The 22,299-nt window shown below is 41.0% G+C and overlaps 1 protein-coding gene across 1 annotated transcript in view; it reads right to left on the bottom strand.

Moving 5' to 3' along the window:
• Window positions 1-20,994, bottom strand: part of otofa (otoferlin a) — a 243,711-nt gene extending 222,717 nt beyond the window's left edge. Inside the window, exons 1-2 of the mRNA XM_034161625.1 lie at window positions 20,672-20,994; window positions 9,398-9,456 (exon numbers count right to left, since the gene is read on the bottom strand). Of these exons, the coding sequence (XP_034017516.1) occupies window positions 9,398-9,456; window positions 20,672-20,753 (141 nt within the window). The 5' untranslated portion in view covers window positions 20,754-20,994. The remainder of the gene's footprint in view (window positions 1-9,397; window positions 9,457-20,671) is intronic.
• Window positions 20,995-22,299: the final 1,305 nt, after the last annotated feature.

The following is a 22,299-nucleotide window of genomic DNA, read 5'->3' as shown; positions in this document are numbered from 1 at the left end:
CAAAGGAAGATGACTCAGACAGCGGCACTAGCGGATGCAACAATGACCTAAGAAACATCACATTAGCTGACATGGTCAACCACAACGCTTCTGTGGGGGAGTGTGGGCAAATCCATGAACTCTGTGGTTGGCTTTTCTTCCCTTTGGGGATTTTTGAGAAAACTTCGTGCATTGTGTAACACACAGGAGTGTCCACCTTTGCAGTAAGTTATGTAAATATTGGGAGCTCCACTCGCCCACATGCTGCGACCTTGCCACTTCCTTTATTATTCTTTTTCTTCAGTGGCTCTTTTTTCCACCTCCAAATATGTTTTTCTTCAAAGAACTTTTCTCTCCATTTCATAACTTTTTCATCGTCTTCTAATATGGAAAATGCAGTCAGGTCCATAAGTATTTGGACAGTGACTTTTTGTGGTTTTGTTATTGTACTCCTCAAGAATGGAGCTGAAATGAAACAGTCAACATGTGTTTGTAGAATACAGCTTGGGACTCCGGCGAGGGCGGTCGCATCTCTTCCTCTCTCCTCTATCTCTGCTACTTCACCAGACTCTGAATTCTTCAAACTATATTGGATTAACCATGGAATTGATCAGCTGGCTTTCACTCTCCATAGTCTTCCTCCTCCTCAGCGGGGGCACAGATTCAACATGTCAACTTTTATATATTTTGTCTTTTAAACTTGTTTTATGTCAAAGACGGCACTTGATGCTGCAGGCGTGGCGCCCCGGCTGTAGAGGACTGTATCTCTTCCCGGTGTACCGCTGCGCTCCTGCTTCACCTCAGCACACAGGCATTGCCCAGTCAAATTTCTTCTACTTTTATATTGTGGTAACGAGTAACAAAGATGTTTAAGAGAAATGTATCGGAGTAAAAGTATACATTTTATTGACGAAATGTAGTGGAGTAAAAGCGAAAGACGCCAGAAATGTAAATAATGAAGTAAAGTACAGATACGCCAAAATTGTACTTAAGTACAGTAACGAAGTATTTCTACTACATTCTTGGGACACAGACCTTGGACAAGTTCAAAGAAGGCTAACCTTGACATATTTTAAGAGGTTAAAAAGTCATATTCTGTTTCAATCTGTTCCATTTTGTTTTTCAGTGGCGGGAGTGACAGCCAATCAGAGTAGAGCTGCACTGTGACATCAGTGGCTGGTCTCTCTAAAATTGCTTCATTTTGTGTGTTTATATACATGTCTCTCATACATTATGTAAAAGCTAGTGAGAAATAAACACTTCTAAAATTGGAAATGCTGTTTTTGGAACCTAATAACACCTCTGGACTTATTTACAAGACATTTTGTGGATGTTAGCATGGCGACGTCACAGGCTGGTAGCTAGCTGCAAAACTCCATTTTGTTTGTGTGTAAATATCCTCTTTGTCATATATTATGTAAAAGCTAGCGAAAAACATTTCTAATACGGAAAACGTTTTCGTAACCTGATAACACCTCTAGAGTCATTTACAAGACATTTTGCAGCATTAGCATGCACACTAATGTCCGCTAACTCAAAGCTAACCTCCTATGGAGGTAAATTCGTCTCATTAGTACCAGCAAATGTACAGAGGGTGATCTACAAATATTCCTTGATTTGCACAACTTCTGCTCTTAAAATGTAAATATTGTTTATGATTGATTGATTGATTGATTGATTGATTGATTGATTGATTGATAGAGGGGCTTTATTGAACATATACAAATTATACGTAAGACAATAGGATCTTAATAATTAATTCAACAAATGCAAATTATAAAGAACACAATGCTCATAGGGCTGAGGGTATTTTAGCATTGTGTTATATTTTTTAGATTGTAGTCTTCTTCTCGCATGATCAATCAGTTTTTGAGAACTGCTGACTCTAGACAGATCTACGTTAGACTACAAACACACTATGACTGTTTCATTAAACCTTGACTGCGTTAGTGTACGATGGTAAAATTACAAAAATTGTTCCACTGTCCAAATAACAACTGGCTTTAACATATTAGACCATGTTCAGTTCCCGCAGAAGGTATTTATTAATTATCCTGACAGCCACAAGGTTAAGATCACTTTCATCGGTGCTGCTCTCTTGTTATCTATTATGTCATTACTGCAGTGAGATTATGTAAGACAACCTCTTCAATTGATGCATCTCTTATTGGAAACTCTTATCTGCCTCCAAATCCATTCCCTTAATGAAAACCTTTGCTTGCACATAAACGCTTGTGCCGATTAAATGAAACGGTGAAGGTCTCAGGTTCAAATTAAGATTTACTTATTTTCCTGTGTTAAAATTGAATGGTGCACAAACAGGTACAAGAATCGTTAGGAATTTAACTCAAAGGAATTTCAACTTGAAGTTGGACACTAATAAAGCGGCCGTTATCTCCACGGTACAGCTGTGGAACAGCAGATGGTGCAGAGATAATGAACAATGCACTTGTCAAGAAATCTGCTCCCAGACTCCTTGAAAACAGGAAAGTAGTTCTCTACAACTATGGAACTTTTCTGCTGAGGCAGATTTTTTCATAGGTTTTCTTTCGACATCAGAAGCTACACCTTCTGTTCATCTCAGTAACACATTGTGAGCTAATTAATTTAACATAATAACTATGACATGCCTGTTTTTGGAGAATGAGAATAAGACAGTAAAGGGGTACTGTAAAAGCTGAGTTCCCTAAAAACCTCCAAATATTCTGGGTCCTAACTTGACAATGTATGGTGCACGATCCATAGCGCACAGTGCAGGCGCATTTGGAGTATGTCCAACTCCTCTTTGCTAAAATGGTTTGAGTTAAAGTTATGAGCTTGAGTTCACGCCTTGGAGGTCAAAACTTAGATGACCAATAGAATAGTAATATTATACAAATAAGGAATGTTTATGACTTCAATGGTATGAATATTTCATGAGGTGAAAGATGGAACGTTCCAGCTTTCACCAAATTAAATATTCGTTCCATTGAAAGAATGTAAAAACATTCATTATTTGTTTTGTATGACAGCTAAAATAGATCCTTGTCATTTGATATTTAATTTATTCATGAACAACAGAAAACAGACTTACATTTTGGTATTCATCACTGGCCCTTTGACATCAACACTCCAACACAAACTTCAAATAGAAGTCTAAAGTTGTTCTCAGTCAACTTGGAAAAACAGAAAGTTCAAAAATAATTCTAACGATGTAGTCCTTGATGCCGTGCACTGACTTCGTGTACTTCCAAAAGACAAACAAACAAAAAAAAAGACTGATCGTGTACTTCCTCAGTCCAGACGGTTTACCGAGTAGCGGATTTGTTTGTTTTGTTTTTTGTTTTTTTTTGGGGGGGGGGGGGGGGTGTTAGAAGAATAAGTATCATCAATTAGCGCCTTCAAATTGTCATCCGTTAGCAAAACAAACTCCGCAATATTTAGCTAAACAGCGCCCCCACTAGTGTGTGCATGGGTGGGGTTCACAGCGTGCAATGGTACAAAATGTATGGAACCAAATTTGCATAGTAAATGGAACCAAATTTGCACGGTAAATGCAACACAACACAAATGGGACAAATAATCCATGTCACGTGATAGACAAAGCACCAATCAAATGACAAGGATCCACTCAACTATTATATTATATAAAGATCTTTAAAGTAGTGTTTAATAATGACTATACATGTATCTTTAACCACATCATCAAATCAGTCATTCTAAATGCCCCTTATGGGAAAGTATGTCCATACATTTTGACTGCTACTGTATTTGACATTAATTACCACACTTTTATAAATGCTTGATGCATACGTGGCTTTCATACAGTAATTTCGCCTTTTATACTCTCAGATTTGAATGTGCTTATTTCATTTGATGTCTTTTCAGCCTCGGTGTAAATCAGCAGGCAAAACACATTTTTCTCCAACAATCTTTTATTCAGAGGAGGGAAAGCATTCCAGAGTTTTAAAAAGTGATGAGGTTAACAAGATATTTTTAGCACTGGTGATATTCTCGCTCATGTTTAGTCTAGAGGCAAACGATGCCTCTAGACAAAAATTGCGGTACGAAAAGCTAGTTTTCTGCTGCATGAAAGGGGCCGTAATTAGGCTTAGGGTTTGGGTTTGGGTTTATTTATTTATTTCCCTTTATGCAGATACTTTCACATCATCAGTGAAAGTAATGATTGTTTCAAGCAAGTCAGACGTCCACAAGACGGTTTCATAGTGTATCCTCTACTGTGCCATTGCCAACCTACGGCAAAATAACCAGAGATGTTCTTGAACCTCAGTAAGAACCAGAGTGCAGATTAGACAATGACAACCAGGGGTATTTACCTAACATAAGTTAACTATTGCTGACATTACATATCTGATAGCGAACATTAGTAAGCTGATGTTAACATTACACACTTGAAATTAGTTAGCTGTTGGTAACATACTAAACAATAGACAGCTAATGTTATGTACAATGGAGGTATGTAGTGTTAACATTACTTTGATAATGTTAACATTACATATCTACCATAGTTGGCATTAGTTGATTAATGTTAATGTACCTGCCATTAGTTAGCTAATGTTAACATATCTAGCATCCATTAGATATACAGCATTAGGCAGCTAATGTTAACATAGCTACCATTAGTTAGCTAATGTTAGCATTACATATCTAACATTAGGCATACAGCATTAGGTAGCTAATGTTAACATAGCTAACATTAGTTAGCTAATGTTAGCATTACATATCTAACATTAGGCATACAGTATTAGGTAGCTAATGTTAACATATCTAATGTATATTAGATATACAGCATTAGGTAGCTAATGTTAACATAGCTACCATTAGTTAGCTAATGTTAGCATTACATATCTAACATACATTAGGCATACAGCATTAGGTAGCTAATCAATCAATCAATCAATTTTTTTATATAGCGCCAAATCACAACAAACAGTTGCCCCAAGGCGCTTTATATTGTAAGGCAAGGCCATACAATAATTATGTAAAACCCCAACGGTCAAAACGACCCCCTGTGAGCACGCACTTGGCTACAGTGGGAAGGAAAAACTCCCTTTTAACAGGCAGAAACCTCCAGCAGAACCAGGCTCAGGGAGGGGCAGTCTTCTGCTGGGACTGGTTGGGGCTGAGGGAGAGAACCAGGAAAAAGACATGCTGTGGAGGGGAGCAGAGATCGATCACTAATGATCCCTGATCTGAATTGGGAGCTGGTTCCACAGGAGAGGAGCCTGAAAGCTGAAGGCTCTGCCTCCCATTCTACTCTTACAAACCTTAGGAACTACAAGTAAGCCTGCAGTCTGAGAGCGAAGCGCTCTATTGGCTAATGTTAACATAGCTACCATTAGTTAGCTAATGTTAGCGTTACATATCTAACATACATTAGACATAAAGCATTAGTTAGCTGATATTAACATTATATACGGTAATTGGCATTAGTTAGCTATTGTTAATATACCGAACATAAGTTAGCTGATGTTGATGTTAACATTACACACTTGGCTTTAGTTAGCTGTTGTTAACATACTGAACAATAGTCAACTAATGTTATGTACATACCTACTATAGCTGGCATTAGCTGGTTAATGTTAACGTACCTACCATTAGTTAGCTAATGTTAGCATTACATATCTAACATACATTAGATATAGCTACAGCATTAGGTAGCTAATGTTAGACAAGCAAACATTAGCTTTGGCTCGCCAACATTACTTTAAGTGTAATGTAAAGCAAATGTTAGCAGCTAGCTAACATTAGCTTTTATTTGTAGAAATTTGGTATGTCAAACAACTAGATAGCTATGATACTTACATTAAGTGACTGCAGTGTCAGATACGAAATGTTGCATTGTGAGGGAACATCAGCTAGGACATTTAGGCCACGCAGTAGTACAATCCAACAGAGCTACATCTGTTCCTAATTTACATCATGCATGTGATAGGAACAGCCACACAACAATCCCAGATATATCCAGCCGGTGGCAGGCAAATATACAATCTTTTACATAAACAAATAAAAGTTGTGCTTTGGATTGATCCGATGCACAAAAGTACCCCAAATTAATCCGTTTATACTTATTATAAGCCCTTTTAATTTAATGGGGTACAAATGATAGCCTGCATTATTTTTGCGTCATTGTACTAACAAACTAGAGGGAATGGGCTCAGTCTTTCCTGCACTACAATTGACAGTGTACATATCTAGGCTTTTCTAAAGCTGAGGAAAAAGAGCGCATAGAAAAAGTACTTGCCCCTTTTACATTTCAACATTGACAAAAATATAATTAGAACACATTTTCCAGAATATCTCCACAACCAATAGAGCTAGCTTAACAACGTCTGGACTCCCAACTACCATGCATCTTGAAATCATTATCAAACTGTTTTTATGTACTCACATAAAAGACGTAAGCATCTTTTACCATTAGTTTGTGTTACCATATGTAATGCTAACATTAGCTAACTATTGGTAGCTATATTAACATTAGCTACATAATGCTGTATGCCTAATGTATGTTAGATATGTAATGCTAACATTAGCTAACTAATGGTAGCTAATGTTAACATTAGCGACCTAATGCTGTATGCCTAATGTATGTTAGATATGTAATGCAAACATTAGCTGACTAATGGTAAACGTATAAGGGTATACGTCAGTCCACCAGTGATTTTCATTTTCAGTTCGACATTTGACAGCATAGTTATTTGTGTAGTATTTGTTGTTTTTATTTCAATTTTGGATAAAGAAGGCTGGATTTTTGATACTTTCATTTGATACTGTGAGACAATTTAAACGTAAAAGCCCAAAGGGCTTGAGTACGGTTTTTCAAAAATATACTTTGATCTATGTCTATGTCTGAGACAAATATACTCGTTGTGTATTGTCGTATTGGCCGATATCATTGATTTGTTTGTAGGAAACATATTGCAATCTGCCAGTAGTGAAATGTCACCACTGCCAGTTTAATTTATGAATGTTTTTAACATTCTAGGCAATGGACAGATTCAGGTTGGTAGTCAGGATCTCAGTAAGCCTCACGGCCAGATGTGCTGCTGACAGCTTTCCATTCTCACCCCATTTAAAGCCAACTAGTGAAGGGGAAGCCCTTGTGTAATGTAGCTAAAAGCCAAAACCGAGCATGGGATGAATAATAAATACAGAATCCCCCATTCAATCTATCTGCTTAGCAGTTCAAATGCATTTTTCTAGTGCGCCGCAAAACGCAATAACACACATATCCATGCTAATGGATCCAAACTCCAGAGGCTGGACTGAGCTTACTAAGCCATGCAAATGTTCTGTACTCAGGAGTGTAGATGTCAGATTAGTAGGACGTGACGAGGAGTTGCTTCGGTGTTTGGGCACGGACCCAGAAGACATAAGAAGACTTGACAAAGTCCCCATCACGCTGGACGCACCAGTATTCAGGCTTCCCAAGTGAAGATGAGGGCGTGATGTTATTGATGCTGAGCGATGCTAACGACTTCCCCAGTACTGCGGCGTTAGAGGGAAAAGTTGTCACAAAAGATCACATGTCACAGATCCTAAAAAAAAATCCTGTCATATTTCTACTTTTCGGTCATTTTCGCCCATGAGGTGGCAGGAGCTCCAGTATTTCCACAGGGATTGTTTTTCTGTGCAAGTTGGTAAATGTCTGTCGTCATTTAGCCACTTTCCTGATTGGACTGAAACCAAAAGGTCTGCGTTATCAGCAAAGGAAGCCGCACTCTGTGAGCTCATCAAAGGGAAAATGGCTTTTCTCTGTAAAAGCAAGAAGCACAGTTTACGGTTTTTCTCAGTAACTGGAGCCAAGCTTCCCCTGGGCATGTGCAGGTTTGAAGCTCGCTCTATTGTTTTTCTTACATAATTCTGATGCTATTCCCTTTCTTCAGCTTTGTCTCTTGCTTTTACTCTATGTTGATTTTTTTCCATTCTCTCTAGCAATCCCTCACGTCTCCTCTTTTTCCCATTTTCACTCCTTTGTATGACTCTTTGCATGCGAATCCATTATCCAACTAGTTTTCCCATGTGACAGGAACCTGCAGGCACACTACCGGAAACATTTTTGACAATTCCACAGCTGCTACAGTGATAAGAAGGTTACCAGTGGACTTAATTTGGTTCTGAAGGTCGACCTAACATCATGGTAATGCTCTGAATAAAGTAACTTCCTGGGCTGCAAGGTGGTAAACTTTTTCAAGTCAAGTCCATTTTATTACCCGAGGCCAAAATATGGTCATCTGGTATTGCGAAGACTTTGCGTCCATCCGTCTGTCTGTGCTCAGCATAACTCCATTCCTATTGCTGCCAGGGTTTTCAAATTCACAAGGAGCATTCTTGGGACACAGACCTTGGACAAGTTCAAAGCTGACTAATCTGGACCCATTTTAAGAGGTCAAAAGTCACATTCTGTTTCCTATTGTTATGCTCATACGGCCAATGGTATTTTAGCATTGCATTACATTTTCTAGTTTATAGCAGCAGATACTATTTCAAAGCACTTTTCAAACATAGCAGGTCCATGCCATCACATCTCAAGTCTGAGGGCATGTGTTGGTATCATGCATCACCACGTCCACCACACCATAAAATGTTTCTGAGGGGTCCTAGATGGCAACTACCCAGACAGGCAGACAACCAGTCCATCCTTACTTCTCAAAGGTAACCATCTCCACTCCTGCCAGGTGAAACGTGGGCATCGCCTTGGCCTTCACCAACTTCTGGGGTCCTCAGCATTGAGGCACCTGCTTGCTTAATCAGGCCAAGAGAAACACACCACATTGCCACTGTAGCCAATGTTCCCTCACAATCCAAGTGATACACCTCAGTTTAGTCTTCCCAAGTCATTCCAACAGTACCCAAGGATCATTCAAACAGATCTAGTACCAAAGACATCTTGTCTTTGCCCAAGGTCACTAGTTAGCATCCAAGTCTCACAACTATACACTAAGACAGAAAGCAAAAGGACCAACCACGACACTGAAAAACGAAATGAGTCTGTTTATGCACACTCACTGACAAATGCAAAAAAAAAGTCCAATTATCTCCCCGTTAGTTGAAGTGTCACTGAAATCCACGAAATGGTATCGGATGAGCTGTGCTAACGAGATAGATGGATGGACAGACTGGGTGATTCCTATCAATTAAAACTGGTTTTAATGCGTGTAGCCAAAAACATGTATTAGACAACTGAAACTAGTTATGTAAGAGACATCATTTCCATGTCTAACAATGTTTCCATTGTTACCAATGTTACCAACTTTATGTATACCAATAACTATATTGGTTTATTAGCAAGACCCAGTAACTGTGAATATAATGTTATCTGTTGTTTAAACCCAAAGGTTGTGGTTTATATTAAGGTTTTTTGTTGTTTTTAAATGAAGACAGGGTTCTGTATGAATGAGGAAATAAACACACTAACCTCATTAAAGTGTGCAACCTCCTCGCAGTTCTCTGCAACACGGCTGTAGAAGGATAGACCTGAAAGGTGAGGGAGATATTGGAAGTTAAAAATCATTCGAGCTGAACATTGGCATTACAACTGAGAAAGGCAACTTGATGACAAGTGTAAATAATTTCGCTATTAATGTCATGGTGGTCAATACCATTTGATCGAAAGCAGATGCAGAGGACCCAGTTATTGTTCTTCATCACCTGAATGCATCTGACACCTTTGACCACAGGATCCTCATTGAAGGGTTGGCATTTTCTGTACTTCCTTGGCTTTGCATCATATATCTCTAATAGAATTTTGTGAACTAATAGTTTTATATCTTTTCTGGTGCAATGTGGTGTTCCTCAGGGTTCTGTTACGGAGCCAATGATCTTTTCACTATACAGGTACCGTATGATGAGCAACACCAAATCCCCTTAGGTTATTATGCAGATGACACTGGACTGCACATTTTATTTAAACCAAGTAATGTTGCATTCTCTTCTCTATGTAACTATGTAGGAAATGAACGTCTGCCAGTTACTAATAATTTACTTTTTACTTTTACGTTTATGTTCCAAGTTGTTTGAAGAGATTTGAACATTTAAGGCTCTGACATGGCACGGCACCCATGACAGAGCTCACAAACTCCATAAATACACCCTCAAATTATCTGAATTAATCTTACTCACTGTGCTCGAATTAAGTTTAAAAACTAAAGGAGGCGGAGCTTTTGTTGTTGTATGTCAACAGTTAAAACAGTATTTGCTATACATGATTATATGAGTCAGTATATCAACTTTGAGTATGACATTAATAGTAATATTATTTTACAAGATTCAAAACCAAACAAAATCTTTTTAACTAAGATATGTAGATACGTTTGATAAACAAATGATGAATCATCTTAATAAGAGTCATTCATGAAGATTAATTAATCCTGTTGCTGTCTGAAATGTGTTTACATGCATCCCATTGAAGGCAAAATAAAGTGAATAGATGAATTAATGACCCAAGTGTCTGGAAAATACACATATGAGACGGGATCCGAGGCGCCGTATAAATGCAGTTAGCAGGAAATGATTACAAAATGTTCAACCATAAATGTGACAAACAGGCACAGAGAAATAGACAGTTTCACATAACAAATTAAGACAAGGATTTTCTGAAACTAATAATCTGTTGGCACATTGTGTACTCAACAAGTCATAGGGCGACTTTCGCGAGTCTGATTGGCTCCTTGCTGCACTCACCTGGTCGCTTTGTGTTCAGTTGAATGGTGCTGTTTGCTTTGTGTATCTGAGGTTTTGTGTGAATGCTGATGTTTGATTGATTGCACATATACAACAAAAGTGTAGAGAAATATTTACACACACGTGCACATAGAAAGCCGTGCAATTTTAATCACAACCCTGATGTTTGGATGACATTAATAATGTTCTATCGTATTCATTACAAGATCCTGCTAGATGCAGAAAGAGTCTCTGACTTATTATTTTCTGTGCTTAAACTGTATTTTTGTGGCACATTCACAGAGGTTCTGACTTCAGAATTTTGATCTACAGCTCAGATTGTACACCATCGCATTCACCCTCGACTTTTCCATCAGGATGAACAGTATTATGCAGGATTGCTGTCTTTTAAAAAAAAATAATAATAATAATAATAATAATAATAACTTTGATAACAACCCTGTATAAATGCTTCATTCACTGTAACATATCTGGATCCATACAGTAGCATGCAAAGGGTTGGGCACCTTTTGGCTTTTGTAGAGTTCAATTTTTATGACATATTTAAAATAAATAAATAAATTAAATAGGAAAGAAAGAAATCAGGCTCCTCTGTCCTATAAATTTCACAACCTAGTTTCACATGAAAGATCTCTACAGCATGAAAAACAATATATATATATATATATATATATATATATATATATATATATATATATACACAAAATAATATAATGCATAAGTACAGGCTCCCTTTAGGATAACACAATCAAATTATCACTTTTATGTTCAGTTTTCTTTCATCAAATTAGCAAATCAATTTTTGAACATTTCCAGATCACTGAATACTTCTTATAGTTCTTTTACATCAATTATGAAGTAATAGAAATTGCAGGATGCTCTACAGTAAATCTGCCTAGATGAGGCACTTATCAAAAACTGAGTGATTGTGCAAAAAGAGGGCTAGTGAGGAAAGCCACCAAGACATCCACAGCAACTTTGAAGTATATTATATAGGCTTTTGTAGATGAGATTGGAGAAACTTTGCTTAAGTGTAACTCTTTTCTGGTGCCATGTGGTGTTCCTCAGGGTTCTGTTATGGATCCAATGATCTTTTCACTATACAGGTACCATATTATGAGCAACACCAAAGCCTAGATCTTGTATGAAAATCCTCTCATGCCACTCCACCATTGATGCATTCGTGGCCCAACACATAAGAGTTGCACTTATGTGTTGCACCATGAATGCATCATGGTGGAGTGGTGCCGCAACTCTTATGTGTTGTGCTACCACTCCACCATGACGCATTGGTGATGCAACACCAAAGTGCAACTCGAAAGTCACCACCAATGCATCATGGTGGAGCAGTGGCGCAACTCTTATGTATTGTGCTACCACTCCACCATCATGCATTGGTGATGCAACATGAAAGTGCAACTCGAATGTCACCACCAATGCATCATGGTGGAGTGGTGATGCAACTCTTATGTGTTGCACCACTAAGGCATCATGGTGGTGCAACACATAAGTGCCAATCATAAGTTGCCACCAATGCATCATGGTGGAGTGGTGGCGCAACTCTTATGTGTTGCACCACCAATGCATCATGATGGGGCAACACATAAGTGCAAATCATAAGTTGCCACCAATGCATCATGGTGGAGCAGTGGCGCAACTCTTATGTGTTGTGCTACCACTCCACCATGATGCAGTGGTGATGCAACACAAAAGTGCAACTCGAAAGTCACCACCTATGCATCATGGTGGAGTGGTGATGCAACTCTTATGTGTTGCACCACTAATGCATCATGGTGGTGCAACACATAAGTGCCAATCATAAGTTGCCACCAATGCATCATGGTGGAGTGGTGGCGCAACTCTTATGTGTTGCACCACCAATGCATCATGGTGGTGCAACACATAAGTGCAAATCATAAGTTGCCACCAATGCATCATGGTGGAGCAGTGGCGCAACTCTTATTAAGGAGAGAGCATATCTCACCCATATTGGCCTCTCTTCATTGGCTTCCTGTTAATTCTAGAATAGAATTTAAAATTCTTCTTCTTACTTATAAGGTTTTGAATAATCAGGTCCCATCTTATCTTAGGGACCTCGTAGTACCATATCACCCCAATAGAGCGCTTCGCTCTCAGACTGCAGGCTTACTTGTAGTTCCTAGGGTTTGTAAGAGTAGAATGGGAGGCAGAGCCTTCAGCTTTCAGGCTCCTCTCCTGTGGAACCAACTCCCAATTCAGATCAGGGAGACAGACACCCTCTCTACTTTTAAGATTAGGCTTAAAACTTTCCTTTTTGCTAAAGCTTATAGTTAGGGCTGGATCAGGTGACCCTGAACCATCCCTTAGTTATGCTGCTATAGACGTAGACTGCTGGGGGGTTCCCATGATGCACTGTTTCTTTCTCTTTTTGCTCTGTATGCACCACTCTGCATTTAATCATTAGTCATCGATCTCTGCTCCCCTCCACAGCATGTCTTTTTCCTGGTTCTCTCCCTCAGCCCCAACCAGTCCCAGCAGAAGACTGCCCCTCCCTGAGCCTGGTTCTGCTGGAGGTTTCTTCCTGTTAAAAGGGAGTTTTTCCTTCCCACTGTAGCCAAGTGCTTGCTCACAGGGGGTCGTTTTGACCGTTGGGGTTTTACATAATTATTGTATGGCCTTGCCTTACAATATAAAGCACCTTGGGGCAACTGTTTGTTGTGATTTGGCGCTATATAAAAAAAAATTGATTGATTGATTGATGTATTGTGCTACCACTCCACCATGATGCATTGGTGATGCAACACGAAAGTGCAACTCGAAAGTCACCACCAATGCATCATGGTGGAGTAGTGATGCAACTCTTATGTGTTGCACCACTAATGCATCATGGTGGTGCAACACATAAGTGCCAATCATAAGTTGCCACCAATGCATCATGGTGGAGTGGTGGCGCAACTCTTATGTGTTGCACCACCGATGCATCATGGTGGGGCAACACATAAGTGCAAATCATAAGTTGCCACCAGTGCATCATGGTGGAGCAGTGGCGCAACTCTTATGTGTTGTGCTACCACTCCACCATGATGCATTGGTGATGCAACACGAAAGTGCAACTCGAAAGTCACCACCAATGCATCATGGTGCAGTGGTGATGCAACTCTTATGTGTTGCGCTACCACTCCACCATGATGCATTGGTGGTGCAACATGTAAGTGAAACTCATAAGTCACCACCATTGCGCTACCACTCCATCATGATGCATTGGCGGTGCAACACATATGTGAAACTCTTATGTGTTGCGCTACCACTCCACCATGATGCATTGGTGATGCAACACAAAAGTGCAACTCGGACGTCACCACCAATGCATCATGGTGGAGTGGTGACGCAACTCTTATGTGTTGCACCACTAATGCATCATGATGGAGTGGTAGCGCAACACATAAGTGCCAATCATAAGTTGCCACCAATGCATCATGGTGGAATGGTGGTGCAACTCTTATGTGTTGCGCTACCAATCCACCATGATGCATTGGTGGTGCAACACGTACGTGAAGCTCTTATGTGTTGCGCTACAACTCCACCATGATGCATTGGTGGTGCAACACGTACGTGAAACTCTTACGTGTTGCGCTACCACTCAACCATGATGCATTGGTGGTGCAACACATAAGTGCAACTCATACGTCACCACCACTGCGTCATGGTGGCGTGATGATGCAACTCTTATGTGTTGCGCTACCACTCCACCATGATGCACTGGTGGTGCAACACATAAGTGCAACTCATATGTCACCACCACTGTGTCATGGTGGCGTGATGATGCAACTCTTATGTGTTGCGCTACCATTCCACCATGATGCATTGTGGCGCAACACTTAAGTGAAACTCTAATGTGTTGGGACACCAATGCATCAATGGTGGAATGGCACGAGAGGATTTTAATACAAGATCTAGGCTTGAGTCTCCCATCTGCCTAGCAGCAAACTGTAATTTCTCATTTATTTGTAAAGAAAATCCTTCTTTGTGCCATTCCGCCATGAAGCTGTGTAAGTAGTGATGCATTATTACCACCTGGCAATCAGTCATCCCTCACACCACACACGTCTTTTCAACCAATTTTACAATGCAATTTAGTGTTAAATGTCAGAAACATTTCCTCCCACGTTATTTAAAAAAGACGCATTACTGTCATGCTGGTAAATTACAGGAGGCTTACGTAAGGTGCTCCACAGTAGCCTGAAATTCTGCTCGTGTGCTTTGGCCTTGGCATAAAGTGATAATTCGCCAGAGAACAGAGTGCAGAGGGGCATTAAAGGAAGCTTTGGTGGAATAAAAGAGGAGAAACAAGAGCGTTGTTTCATTTTTGACAGATAAAAGGAATGAGTGATGAGAAGGGAACAAGGCTTTGAAGGACTCAAACCTGCCCAAACAAAGGAAACATCCAGCGCAGACACTCTTCGGCTGTGCTCAAAGTCCACCTGCCCGCCGCTGAGCTTCTCCGCATTGTTCCTCCACACTGTGATTTCTTTTTATCTTCTCTCATAAAGCATTTACAAACATACAATGGTGTTCTTTCCCAGTGTATTCCACAGGATGCATGGGAGGAAACAAAAAAAAACTAAATCAAAGCTTCACTGAGCTTATAAAATGAATTTCAATGATGCCTCCAGGCTGCTGCCAATGTGGCAAAGACTTTATATCAGTCCAAGAAGCTGGAAGATGGTGCAGCCGTATGGATATCAGCTGGAACAAGATTGAGTGAAGCGACGGGAAGCAGTTCATCAAGCAGCTGAAATTAAATATTTTGTTACGTAATACAGATAAAATTGAACTCAAGTGGAAATAATGTCTTTGTTTCTTTTAATAAAGAATGACGCATTGCGCTCGCAGAGTCTGAAAGCAGCAAAAACAAGGAGTGTCTATCTTCAATCAAACTGTGAGCTCCAGTTAACATCAAATTCATCAACAAGTTCATTCATCTTTAGTCCTTGACCAGTGAGGAAGTCTCGCTTTGCTTGGAAGAGCTTATGGAGGCAGGAGGTTGCTGCAAGGGTGTTTGACAAAATGCAGGTCCTGATGCTTCCTATCTTACTGTCCGATTGTGAGACTTGGATGCCAACCAGTGATCAAGGCAATGAATGGATGTTGCTGGTACTAGTTCCCTTCGTAGGATCACTGGGTACCACTGTCAAAAGAATGCCTACTTACGGAGACTCAGATAGAGTATAATTTGCATGGTGAGGGAGTGTCAGCGCCATTATATTTCACCACGTGGCATTTTTCTCTGGACATGATCCAGTCTCGCCTCAATGTTAGGTCAAGGAGACATCCACATTTCATCTGGCTGCAGCAGATAGATGGTTACTTTCAAGAAATGGGAATGAATCAATTGTCTGCCAGGGTGGTAGCCATATATAGTACCCATAGCAGTTCCATGGCATGGAGGACTGGGCAATGCGTGGTACTAGTGCATTCTTCTACTCCTCACTCGGGGGGAGGAGTAGAAGAATTGCAACAAGAACTGTGAGGAGGAGTAACAGGAAGACAGAGGTCAGGAATGAGAGGAACAGACAGTAAACCAGTATCGATCAGTATGTCTGGTATTTATATTGTGTATTTATATTTATATTTGCAAACTGTTTTTCTTTTTTACTTTCACTTTTAGTACTCTGTGTGCTTCTTACCCTGTGTGCTGCTATACAATTCTGATGGAACCTCAATTTCCCTGAGGGAGTCTTCCCAAGGGATCAGTAAATGGTAAATGGACTGCATTTATATAGCGCTTTTCCATCTGCATCAGACGTTCAAAGCTCTTTACAATTATGTAATAATTAATTATTATTACATAATTGTAAAGAGCTTTACAATTATGCCTCACATTCACCCCAATGTCAGGGTGCTGCCATACAAGGCGCTCACTACAGACCAGGAGTAAGAGGGGATTAAAGGCCTTGCCCAAGGGCCAAGTCAGGCAGGGATTTGAACCCATGATCTTCTGGACTCAAGCCCAACAACTTAACCACTAGACCATCACCTCCACTAAAGTTCTTTCTTCTCTATTGATGTCTATTCCCCAGCTAGCTGATAGTATAGATATCCAAATCAGATTTACTACTAAGTGGGTTTCCACCAATAAGGAATTTGTCTTTGTGTTATTTGTGCAAACGTCAAATTGTCAGTATCAATTTTTTCAAGAAAAAAAATTGTTAGCATGAAATTTTGTTTGACTGAAGCATCTATTACCAAACAAGATGAATGTCTTTTTCAGTCAGTTGTAATACGGGATAATATAAACATACTCCTTTCACATAGTTGTTAACTTATTGCTCGACTAACTAGTTATTGTGTTCTACTTTATGGTAACAGACCATTCTTGGAGCTGTCTATCATATTTCACCATTATTCAAAAACAGAATAATATAATTTTCAGTCAGTTATACGAAAGCATTACAAATACACTCATTCGTGTAATTGTTCACAACCACACTAGCTAACTAGCTATTTGGGCCTACGTATTGCAATGGTCATCCTCGCACATCACTACAGTGGCTATTATAGCTATAACATGTCTGATTTGATAAAAAATTTCATCCCTATCTTCATATAAAGTGCTCTGAAAACAGAGTGACAATTGTAAGGCAACACTGGACAGGATAAACACTGTAATTTCTTGTAGGTATCCTAGCTAGTTAGCTGGTTTAACATGTAGCTCACTTAGAAATGGCTTTTTCTTCTTGGGAACTTCCCACTAGTCCTACTCCTAGGTCCACTAGTTCAAGGGTCCACTAGTCCTAGGGTCCACTAGTCCTACTCCTAGAGTCCACTAGTCCTAGGGCCCACTTGTCCTACTCCTAGGGTCCACTAGTCCAAGGGTCCACTAGTCCTACTCCTTGAGTCCACTAGTCCTAGGGTACACTAGTCCTACTCCTAGAGTCCACTAGTCCTAGGGTCCACTTGTCCTACTCCTAGGGTCCACTAGTCCTACTCCTAGAGTCCACTAGTCTAAGGGTCCACTAGTCCTACTCCTAGGGTCCACTAGTTCAAGGGTCCACTAGTCCTACTCCTAGGGTCCACTAGTCCTACTCCTAGAGTCCACTAGTTCAAGGGTCCACTAGTCCTACTCCTAGGGTCCATTAGTCCTAGGGTCCACTAGTCCTACTCCTAGGATCCACTAGTCCTAGGGTCCACTAGTACTACTCCTAGGGCCCAGTAGTCCAAGGGTGCTCTAGTCCTACTCCTAGGGTCCACTAGTCCTAGGGTCCACTAGTCTTACTCCTAGAGTCCACTAGTCCAAGGGTCCACTAGTCCTACTCCTAGGGCCCATTAGTCCAAGGGTCCACTAGTCCTACTCCTAGGGCCCAGTAGTCCAAGGGTGCTCTAGTCCTACTCCTAGGGTCCACTAGTCCTAGGGTCCACTAGTCTTACTCCTAGAGTCCACTAGTCCAAGGGTCCACTAGTCCTACTCCTAGGGCCCATTAGTCCAAGGGTCCACTAGTCCTACTCCTAGAGTCCACTAGTCCAAGGGTCCTCTAGTCCTACTCCTAGGGTCCACTAGTCCAAGGGTCCACTAGTCTTACTCCTAGGGCCCACTAGTTCTAGGGTACACCAATCCTAGGTCCACTAGTCCTGGTTAGGGTTAGGGGTTAGGGTGAACTTTAAAATCAGTTCGGGGGTGTAATATACATAATCAAATAATATAAAGAGGTTAGGACCAGTGGACCCTCTCCATGTTCTTCCTGTGACTGCTAACTTGTTCAGGAAAGCTTAAATACACTAACATTTTTTGATTGATGATGATGTTGATCATTATCATCATCATTTGTTGTAGCTTTTTAATTTGGATGTCAAATTATTTGCAAGGTAAAGTTGCTGCAGGCTTTGATGTAGCTCTTAATTTACTCAGCAACCTCAAGTTTTTATTTGATCTAATGAAACATTTTTCTGATCATGAAAAATGTACAATTGAATCCTTCAACTAAAGCCTGGATTTTATATATTCTGCTGCATGTTTGGCCAGAGCACTGAAGAGAATAATGACTACCAAATGACAAAGAGATGTTTCAATGCACTCATGTTCATCTGAACTGCGAAGAACTTGGATGCTTATATCAAACAATAAATGTGGGCCAATTTCGGCAGATAGGAAGCCAAGCCCTTTTTACAAACGATAGATTATGTTACTTAAAGCAATAACGTGCCGTGCTAATTGCTGCCACTCTACAATACTCATCCCTTACACCCATGATAACATTTTTATGATTTCACCATACCTTTAAAAATATCCCCTTTCTAAAGTATTTCTTTTAGTATAATGCTCACGTGTTGCATATCAAAATGTTCAGAACAATCAAAGCTTTCTGAATGTGCATATATGCATGTACAACACTATTTTAAGATATGAACTATGAATAGATATGTGATGAAAAGATGACCAAGACAGAGGAAAGCTTCATTCGTGCTCTGAGGGTTAAACTACATTTTCCAATAAGGGTATGTAGTACTGCCCCATGTGGCAAAGCAGAACTGCACAGGCAGCCATTTATGAAGATTGCATGAGGGAACAATGACGCACAGCAGCAAAGAAAAAAAAACTGCCTATACTGCGATGTAATGTCGAATGGAAGCTGTTTTGCATACTTTAATTTTAATAGAACCAACTGTTCAACTGCACATTAAGGCAAATATCTACTGTAATCAGCCAGTTATCTAGAAAGTCACTGCATTAAAGCAGTTTATGCACACCGACCTACTGAAATTCAATCCAAGCATCAGAACTCAAACTACAGTTAAGTGAGTTTGAACAATTTTGTCAGTTGTTGGTGAGCTGCTCAACTGGGATCTACTGAGAATCCAATGAGAAGAGATTCGCTGGGTGAAAATGCCTTCTTGAAGGCTGAGGGTCTTACAATACGGGTCAACTGGTCCAAGCTGATAGACAAACAGAATAAATTAAATAACCATTTGATCAAGCCGAGGTATACTAAAGAGCATCTATCAATGCACAACATGTTCATTGATGAAGTAGATTGGCTCCAGCACCAGAAGACCACACCGGGTGTCAGTCCCGTCAGCTAAAAATAGAAAAGATGGACTAGGGAAGATTAGAAGAAAATTGCCCAGATCAGGCAATTTCGGAGTGGTGTGATGAGGCCAGGATCAGGAATGCAGGAATGTTTCCAGAATCTTGTTGGATCAACACCACGAACAATTATAGTAGTAGCCGGTTTCATTCATGCATCCTACACGGAATGTTACGCCAACAAAACAAGCTCTTGTTTGCAGCTGGAATTGCATTAAAGGAGCAGTGGAATTTGAGAATCGAAGCAGATAAACTTTAGCAGGTGTTGACAGCTGGACTCCAGGGAACAGAGTGCAAGAGCTGGAATTCTGGACTTGGATGGCACGGTGTGCGTAACAGACAAGCCTCCGGTGGATCCACTGCGGCAGTAGCGCACATGCCTTCCCCGGTGCACGCACGCGCACACACACGAGGTGGGGGTGGGGTTGGGATGTTCTCATAACCATCCTACAGATGCTGACATCAGCAGCAGCAGCATCAGCTGGGATTCGACACCTGTCATCCGCGAGGAAGCGGACTGATCGCTCTCCAAGGTGCTGAAACACTCCGCCGTGTGGGCGCGTGCACATCCGCTCCACAAAGTCCAACTTTGTGACTTCCCCAGAATAACACCACCACCAACCCACGAAGATCAATCAACTCCGGGTTATTTGTGATCACCGGAGTTGCAAAAACGCTTGTCGATTCCTCATTAAGCCGGAGCGTTTTCGGGAATCGATAATAATGAGCCGAAAACTTGGACAAGTGGAACGTGAAGGTGCAAGAAGAAATCAGCATATGATAGAGGAGATAAATCAAACAGTGCATATGATTTAGGGATGGTCGACTTCGATTTACTCTTGATTGAATAAAAACGCATTGGAACGTGGCAACGCGCGATCCGTGGAGGGGAATCCCCAAGTTTTTACGCATCCTGGACCATTGATTTATTCCAAAAAAATATCCTACCTCTGAATGTAACTTTGGCCATCCTGTCTCCTTTCCCCCGGAGGTGGGTGACCGTCCTCAGGTGGACCGTTAGGGCCATCATCAGTCCACGCTGGCCCGCGGGGAGTAACGTTACTCCGCGCACACTAAAACTTCAACCGTCTCGGTTCAATGTGTGCTCAATGCGCTTCGGCGGAGCTTCTCCCTGCGTCTGCTGCATTCCGCGGACCTCGGATCGTTTTCCATGCGAGGGCAGCATGCAGCCTACTTTGTTTTGTAATATTTTTTATGTAACGGGGAGAGAGAGAGAAAATAATGAATTAATCATAAACTGCAGCTGAGGGTTTCTCCTGCTCCGTGTCTGCTGCTGCTGGGTGTGTGCGAACCTCCGCGTCGGAGCTGCGCGTCATGCAAGAAGAAAGGGCGGGGAGTGCGCGACAGTGCACCCTCATTGTTGGGGGGGGGGGGGGGGGTAAAGGGAATTATAATGTGTTTTGTGCGCGAACAAACTCTTCGCTGCAGACAGACGTGGTCTTGGTTAAATATTATAAACTCCGTGCGCATCCAGTGCTGCACGTTTTTCCACAGTCGTATTCCAAAAAGGATGAAATGCCTTTTCTCCTCAAAATTCTACACACAATACCCCATAATGACAATGTGAAAAGGATATTTTTGCACATTAAACCTAAGAAGTATTCACAGCCTTTGCCATGAAGCTCAAAATTGAGCTCAGGTCCTGTTTCCACTGATCATCCTTGAGATGTTTCTACGGCTTGATTGGAGTAAATTTAATTGATTGGACATGATTTGGAAAGACACACACCTGTTTACATATCAGGTCCCACAGTTGACAATGCATGTCAGAGCACAAACCAAGCATGAAGTCAAAGGAATTGTCTGTAGACCTTAGAGACAGGATTGTCTCGAGGGACAAATCTGGGGAAGGGTACAGAAACATTTCTGCGTTGAAGGTCCCATGTGAACAGTGGCCTCCATCATCCATAAATGGAAGAAGCTCGGATCCATCAGGACTCTTCCTATTGGCCACCTGTCTAAACTGAATGATCAGGTAAAAGGTCCTTAGTCAGGGAGGTGACAAGAACCTGATGGTCACTCTGTCAGAGCTCCTGCATTCCTCTGTGGAGATAGGACAACCTACCAGAAGGACAACCATCTCTGGAGCAATCCACCAATCAGGCCTGTATGGTAGAGTGCCCAGACGGAAGCCACTCCTTAGTAAAAGGCACATGGCAGCCAGCCTGGAGTTTGTCAAAAGTTACCTGAAGGACTCTCAGACCATGAGAAACAACATTTTCTGGTCTGATGATACAAAGATTGAAATCTTTGGTGTGAATGCCAAACATCATGTTTGGAGGAAACCAGGCACCATCCCTATAGTGAAGCATGGTGGTGGCAGCATCATGCTGTGGGGATGTTTTTCAGCAGCAGGAACTGGGAGACGAGTCAGGATTGAGGGAAAGATGAATGCAGCAATGTACAGAGACATCCTGGATGAAAACCTGCTCCAGAACGCTCTTGACCTCAAACTGGGGTGACGGTTTATCTTTCAGCAGGACAATGATCCTAAACACACAGGCAAGATATGAAATAAGTGGCCCAGTTCAGAAGTTCAGGACAACTCTGTGACT

This window comes from Thalassophryne amazonica, chromosome 21 (assembly GCF_902500255.1).
Source record: "Thalassophryne amazonica chromosome 21, fThaAma1.1, whole genome shotgun sequence".
NCBI lineage: Eukaryota > Metazoa > Chordata > Actinopteri > Batrachoidiformes > Batrachoididae > Thalassophryne > Thalassophryne amazonica.
Note: the sequence above shows the minus strand (reverse complement) of the source record. Positions and strands in the feature narration are given on the sequence as shown.